The 7299-nt window shown below is 38.9% G+C and overlaps 1 protein-coding gene across 1 annotated transcript in view; it reads right to left on the bottom strand.

The window, feature by feature from the left end:
* LOC119412408 (protein shisa-5) overlaps positions 1–6598 on the bottom strand; it is an 18865-nt gene extending 12267 nt beyond the window's left edge. Inside the window, exons 1-3 of the mRNA XM_037679408.1 lie at positions 6446–6598; positions 2407–2560; positions 1554–1696 (exon numbers count right to left, since the gene is read on the bottom strand). Of these exons, the coding sequence (XP_037535336.1) occupies positions 1554–1696; positions 2407–2560; positions 6446–6512 (364 nt within the window). The 5' untranslated portion in view covers positions 6513–6598. The remainder of the gene's footprint in view (positions 1–1553; positions 1697–2406; positions 2561–6445) is intronic.
* Between the last annotated feature and the right edge of the window lie 701 nt (positions 6599–7299).

Below are 7299 nucleotides of genomic sequence, written 5' to 3'. Positions count from 1 at the left end.
GTACTTTGATTTAGACAAAAAAACGAGATATTCAGGAAAGCAAAACCACTATTGATGTTCAGAAACAATCTTCTCACATTTACTCCTACTGATAATCCCATTATCAATCAGAGTAAATGTTAATTAGTTTGGAAACTCTATTTTTAGCTTAGAGTCAGTGTTTTCATTCACATATTTGAAAAGACGCAGCAGCAAAAACCAAGTGAGGGTATAAAGCCCCCAGTATACTCCCGCATACGTCCATTCACGCATACGTATGCGTGTACTGTACGCAGAGGGTTCAGACTTGATACTCAAGCGTACAACCTGGGCATCTCCAGAGCAGCTTCATAGACAAGGGGCGTTTACCTTCGGGACAAATTGAGGTCGCTGATTGGTCATTTGCTGACACGCCTACTGGATTGATTGACAGGTCGGGAAAAAAAAAAAACGAGCGCTGGCAGCCTCAGCGGTGTTCTGTGTTTATGTTGTTAATTAAAAGTTCTAAAAATAAATAAAAAAACAGGGAGTGCTGGCTCTACAGCCCACACATCAGAGCAGCCCACCAGGAAATCTCCAGACCCTCCCGCAGCCACGCTGTACCCAAGTTTAATTTGCTCGTGACAAATTATTTCATTTCTCACCATTTCAGTCATAGCATCAATGGAGGAGGGGATCACTTGCCTCTTGGCAAAAAAAAAACAAAAGAAAAGGCCAGATCAAAGATGAAAAAGGGGAATTTAATAAATTGGTGTTGCATACAAAAAAGTCAGTCGCTGGGCAGTTTATTGTGTGACACCGCGTACGCGTATGCGGTCGTAAAAATTGAGCTTTGCACGGACATGCCCTGGGGGGTACGCTCGTACCTCCGCGTATGGACGTACGCAGGAGTATACTGGGGGCTTAATTCTTGCAGTGAAACAACAATAGAAGCAGCAAACTGTGACATAAACTCCAAACTGTAATTATCTTTGATGACTAAATATATCATCAGCCAGCAAACTTTACTGAGAACACTAAAAACGTACAACATTGTACTGGATATCGTGTTTACACACTAATGGTTCTTAAATTTAAGCTCAGTTTGCTCCCAGGGCTTTAATGCCATGTAATTAGCAAGCCCAAACCCTGCAGTAATGAAAGTCATGTGGTGGGTGGGTCGACAGTCCTAAAACGAGTCCCCTGATGTTGTTTCAAATTTACAGAGAAATACTAAATCCAAGAGTGTGAACTCTTCTTTCGAATAGGGCAAAAGCCAGACACAGTGCATGGCAGCAAGCTTCAAGGGGCTTGCAAATGTGGTATACATAGCTGTGTGAAGGAAACCAACATGTGCCTCAACACGCTGCACGTAGCAGCATATGCCTCCGATCTGTCAGTACATTAGTCAACAGACAGAATGGACTGAGTTATAATTATTTTTCTAGTATGCAGATCATTCTCCACTCTGGAAGTTATATAAATATTACATGGTGGATGTTTAAATCCTTGCCTTTGTTATACATAGTTTTGGGGCAGTTACCAAAAACTACCAGAAAGCATGAGCACTTAAAGTGGAAGACTACCGTACTTACGTCGGGGCTTACGGCACATCTTGTAAAAGCTGCAGCATGGACAGACGAAGCAGCAGATGAAGACGAGGAAAAGCACAAAGAAGATCACACAGCCAACGATCGAAGGCACAGGAAGTGTACTAGAATATTTCCCGCCTTCACTACTGAAAAGACAAAAACAAATCATACATTGTATAAAACTTCTGTGAATTTTAGCAGAACATTTAACAGAGATGCTAATGTTATCAGCTTAGGAGTTACAGTTAAAACCATTTGACAATTCTTGTAATGCACTTTCAAAATGTGTTTCACAACTACAACCACCATTACAAGAATGTCTAATGCTCAATTTTCCACTGCAATCCCTACTAAATACAATAGTTCATTTATTTAACGTTAACAGGAAATGCAGTATTAACCAAATGGGTTGATTACTCACTGAAAATTATCACTTGAGTTATGCGAGATGTTGAGCTTCTTATAGCCAACAATAGTGACAGGGGCAGAATGTCTTTTTTGTCAGGTGACTGTTATGAATGTATGCTTAACATACCATGTCACAGCAGTCCATATTTTAATTTGTACAACTAGCTCATCTTTTGACAAAACTTTATCACAATTCTTCATGTTAGCATCTGCTAACATCACATCTAACATAACATAATGACATAAAATCTAGCATTTAGCTTTGCATGAGGCACAATTTTGCGATTTATCTTTGAAAAATCAACCACAATTCTTGACTGCACTTACTGGAAAACAAAAATAAATTGAAACAAAAACCTTGTACAGCTACAAGTCTCACTGTTTGTGTGTTGTAAGACAAGATAATTTAAGTTGGTACACTAATTTATTGTAACAAAGAATAGTGTACCACTTTTCTTGCGTCGATTCTGATAGCCACTGAAGATGATCACTACAACACTTTCTTTTGCCACAGGTACCACAGCAAAAGGTCGGGTAGCTGCAATACTGAGAAAAATGGTATTTGTTGGAAGAATCGGTGTAGGCCTTACAGCCTTCCCCTGCTGTAACAGAAGAGAGAGAAATTTACTACCATATAAGACAAAATTGTAATATCAACCTAAACCAACATTACAGGTCCTTCTCAAAAAATTAGCATATTGTGATAAAGGTCATTATTTTCCATAATGTAATGATAAAAATGAAACTTTCATATATTTCAGATTCATTGCACACCAACTGAAATATTTCAGGTCTTTAATTGTTTTAATACTGATGATTATGGCATACAGCTCATGAAAACCCAAAATGCCCGTCCCAAAAAATTAGCATATCATGAAAAGGTTCTCTAAACAAGCTATTAACCTAAACATCTGAATCAACGACGTAACTCTAAACATCTGCAAAAGATTCTTGAGGCTTTTAAAAACTCCCAGCCTTGTTCATTACTCAAAACCACACTCATGGGTAAGATTGCCGACCTGACTGCTGTCCAGAAGGCCATCATTGACACCCTCAAGCAAGAGGGTAAGACACAGAAAGAAATTGCTGAACGAATAGGCTGTTCCCAGAGTGCTGTATCAAGGCACCTCAGTGGGAAGTCTGTGAGAAGGGAAAAGTGTGGCAGAAAATGCTGCACAACGAGAAGAGGTGACCGGACCCTGAGGAGGATTGTGGAGAGGGCCGATTCCAGACCTTGGGGGATCTGCGGAAGCAGTGGACTGAGTCTGGAGTAGAAACATCCAGAGCCACCGTGCACAGGCGTGTGCAGGAAATGGGCTACAGGTGCCGCATTCCCCAGGTCAAGCCACTTTTGAACCAGAAACAGCGGCAGAAGCGCCTGACCTGGGCTACAGAGAAGCAGCACTGGACTGTTGCTCAGTGGTTCAAAGTACTTTTTTCGGATGAAAGCAAATTTTGCATGTCATTCGGAAATCAAGGTGCCAGAGTCTTGAGGAAGACTGGGGAGAAGGAAATGCCAAAATGCCAGAAGTCCAGTGTGAAGCACCCACAGTCAGTGATGGTCTGGGGTGCCATGTCAGCTGCTGGTGTTGGTCCACTGTGTTTTATCAATGGCAGGGTCAATGCAGCTAGCTATCAGGAGATTTTGGAGCATTTCATGCTTCCATCTGCTGAAAAGCTTTATGGAGATGAAGATTTCATTTTTCAGCACAACTTGGCACTTGCTCACAGTGCCAAAACCACTGGTAAATGGTTTACTGACCATGGTATTACTGTGCTCAATTGGCCTGCCAACTCTCCTGACCTGAACCCCATAGAGAACCTGTGGGATATTGTGAAGAGAAAGTTGAGAGACGCAAGACCCAACACTCTGGATGAGCTTAAGGCCGCTATCGAAGCATCCTGGGCCTCCATAACACCTCAGCAGTGCCACAGGCTGATTGCCTCCATGCCACGCCGCATTGAAGCAGTCATTCATGCAAAAGGATTCCTGACCAAGTATTGAGTGCATAACTGAACATGATTATTTGAAGGTTGGTGTTTTTTGTATTAAAAACACTTGTCTTTCATTGGTGGGATGAAATATGCTAATTTTTTTGGGACAGGCATTTTGGGTTTTCATGAGCTGTATGCCATAATCATCAGTATTAAAACAATTAAAGACCTGAACTATTTCAGTTGGTGTGCAATGAATCTGAAATATATGAAAGTTTCATTTTTATCATTACATTATGGAAAATAATGACCTTTATCACAATATGCTAATTTTTGGAGAAGGACCTGCATATCTGACTTCAAGATACTAAGTTCATATAAAAACAAACCTATGTAATTCAAAAGCAACAACACCTAGTTGATAAGCTCATTACACTGTATATCTATTCAAAAACTAAATAAAACAAAAAACTTGGTGTAGAATAAACTGTCAATACTTCATTTTTAATTACAACTTACACATTATTGTACTTGAGTAAAGCGAATAAAATCAACATACGCTTATTATTATTACATGTTGTATGTTATTCTTGGTACAAATCGAGCATTAAGTAATAAACAGTTTGCTTGAATCGAGTCATCATAAACAAAAACAAAAAATTACATGTAAGATATAATTTTTGTACAAGTCTATTCCATTTATTTTAAGTGTAAATCAAAGTTCAGCAATCTTTTTTCAGCATGAACCTGTAATGAAACATTACCTTGGGCATAGTGAGAGCAGCCACATGGAACTCTGATATGCGACTTTAAAACATATTTATTGAAAACTAAAGTCTACCAATTATATCAGGGGTGTCCAAAATGTAGCCTGGGGGCCACTTGCAGCCCTTGAAGTGATTTTGTCCAGGACAGCAACTTAGGAATGGTATCATACTGGTCTGTTCACAACATTTAAAAACAACAACACTCGGGTGGGATTCAACAGCAAGCTAATTAAATTTTCCCTTTTTTTTAGCAAAACAAAGTGTCACATATTATGCTTATGTTCCCGAGAATAGACTGAAATGCTATTTTCAGGCACAAAAAAGTAAAGCAAAAGCTCCAACAAATCAAAAGAATTGAATGCTAAAATTAAAAAAAATAATAATAATTACGTCTTGGACCTATGATTTATAACTCCTTTTCCACCTAAATTAATATTTTGTCCTTTCATTGAAATATTGTGTTGACATCGTTAAATTAAAAAATGAAAAATAATATATATCATTCAGACATTTTTAACACAAATTCACAATTTTTGGGGCTCACAAGTATGTTTAACTTGATGATTTTGGCCCAAGTGTCAAAAAGCTTGGACACACCACTGATTGATACTTTATCATCACCATCACAGACATCTACACCTCCAGATGCAGGAAGAGGGCCACCTGCATCATGAAGGACCCCACTCACCCAACACACACACTTTTTGCCTCGCTCCCCTCAGGAAGAAGGTTAAGGAGCATTAAGTGTAGAACCACTAGACTGAGGAACAGCTTCTACCATGAGGCTGGTAGACTCATGAATCTCTAATCAGGATAATCACTGTGAAAAATCACATCATGTTGCTGCTGATCTGTTTCATGTTGCTGTGTTCATTCGTGCTCATCTGCTCACACAGACTCATGTTTGTGCTGCTGTCCGGCATATTGTTTTTATGCTACTAGTGCTTAACGTATTTTTAGTTAACGTTTTTCTTAGTTCATATCTTAGAACGTATTACTGTTTCTCTTTTACATTTAATTGTTGGATGTAACTAGGACCTTATGTACACAATTCCATTCCACCACATGTACCACATGTGGTGCAAATGACAAATAAAGAAACTTTGACTCTGATACAAGAGTAGGACTTTTTGCATGAAAAGAATATATTACAGGAAGAGGGTGTGCAGCCATGAGGTGCAATCAGAACTGAATTTCCTCATTTCTAATACTTTGCAGTTGCACAACTTCCTGTAACGACTTTTTTTTTTTTTAAAGATTCATTTGGAGGCTGTAGTATGTTGCTCCAGGTGTATTTTAACAATAATGGCAGTCAATAACATATCTAAAATATCAGAAATAAGACTTACTCCATACAGTTTATAGAACTAAAACTAATCGGTTTCAATAACTTGTCAACACGGGTCATTTCAAGTCTATAATAAACTGTCCTTCCTAATGCAATCAGCATGCGTTTGGAGTTTAAAGAAACGTTTTAAAGTGATGATGTAATCTGAATCAAGAAGAAAGTAAAGAGCTCCTGACAGTTCAACTTACGGTAGTTCTGTTTAATTTTTGTTGACTAAAGTTAACCTTCACGAAGCCATTAAAACAGAGACTGGGTACCCTTTTTATAGTTATAATGGATCAATCTTTTAATGCGAAGCTATTTTCTCATAACCAACAGGCTCTCGGTATCGTGTGTGTTGGACCTGTAATGAAGCTAACCTCCGAAGCTAACCCCACAGCCTTTAAGCTAACGTGTAGTCAGTGACGACACCAACCGATAAGAAAAGTCACACTTACCGAGCACACAAGAGGAAAGACTGGCACATAATACGAATACAGCAACAGCTGGCAGTCCTAACGCCATGTTTACTTGGAGTCAAAGCGGAAACTAACTGGAAGGGTCGACAAAAAAAACAAACAAGTAAGTATCGCTGCAAGCAAATTCCAGACAAATTCGGAAGGCGTATCTGGGGGGCCACATCTGATTGGACGAGGCGTATCGAGGGGGTCATATATGATTGGACTATAGGAAAATAGGCGTGTCTGGCCGGCCACATCTGATTGGACGATAGAAAAAAAGACTGAACGAAAAAAAAGTCGTTTGTGTTAACCACCATAGAAATCATATAATCACTAGATCCCTCATTGGCTGCTGAGGCGCAGGATTTTCGGCCGCCATCTTGGAACGGTCGTCCTTATTTGCTTAAAGCAGAAGATGTCTCAGCACTTCGCAGCTTATTTCTGTTCTAATCGACGGACTGTTGACGTCAGGTCTCGGGAAATAACTTTTCACAGTAAAATGAACATATTATTGTTAGTATTTTGTGAATAGAATATTAATTACTGTATTTATGTCCACCAGCTGCTGTTATGTTCAGTGTAGTGTAACACGGTGTTCAGCTGCAATGAAGCTAACTGAGATCTGATTACAGGAATATTTTTCTAACAAGCATACTCACAATTTCAGTAGCATTGGTTCATTATCAAGAGATATGTATCATAATTGGAGTTTTGTTAAAGTTCTAGGATATAAAAAAAATAAAACTAGAGAGAATATAGGAAATAGAAAATAAGATTGACCTCCTCTGTACAATGTTTTTGTGTAGACACAAATCTCCTGTTTTCATTTTGAAGGTTTCCCAAGAACAAGA

The sequence above is a fragment of the Nematolebias whitei genome, chromosome 7 (genome assembly GCF_014905685.2).
Source record: "Nematolebias whitei isolate Nwh7 chromosome 7, NemWhi1, whole genome shotgun sequence".
NCBI classification, from domain to species: domain Eukaryota; kingdom Metazoa; phylum Chordata; class Actinopteri; order Cyprinodontiformes; family Rivulidae; genus Nematolebias; species Nematolebias whitei.
Note: the sequence above shows the minus strand (reverse complement) of the source record. Positions and strands in the feature narration are given on the sequence as shown.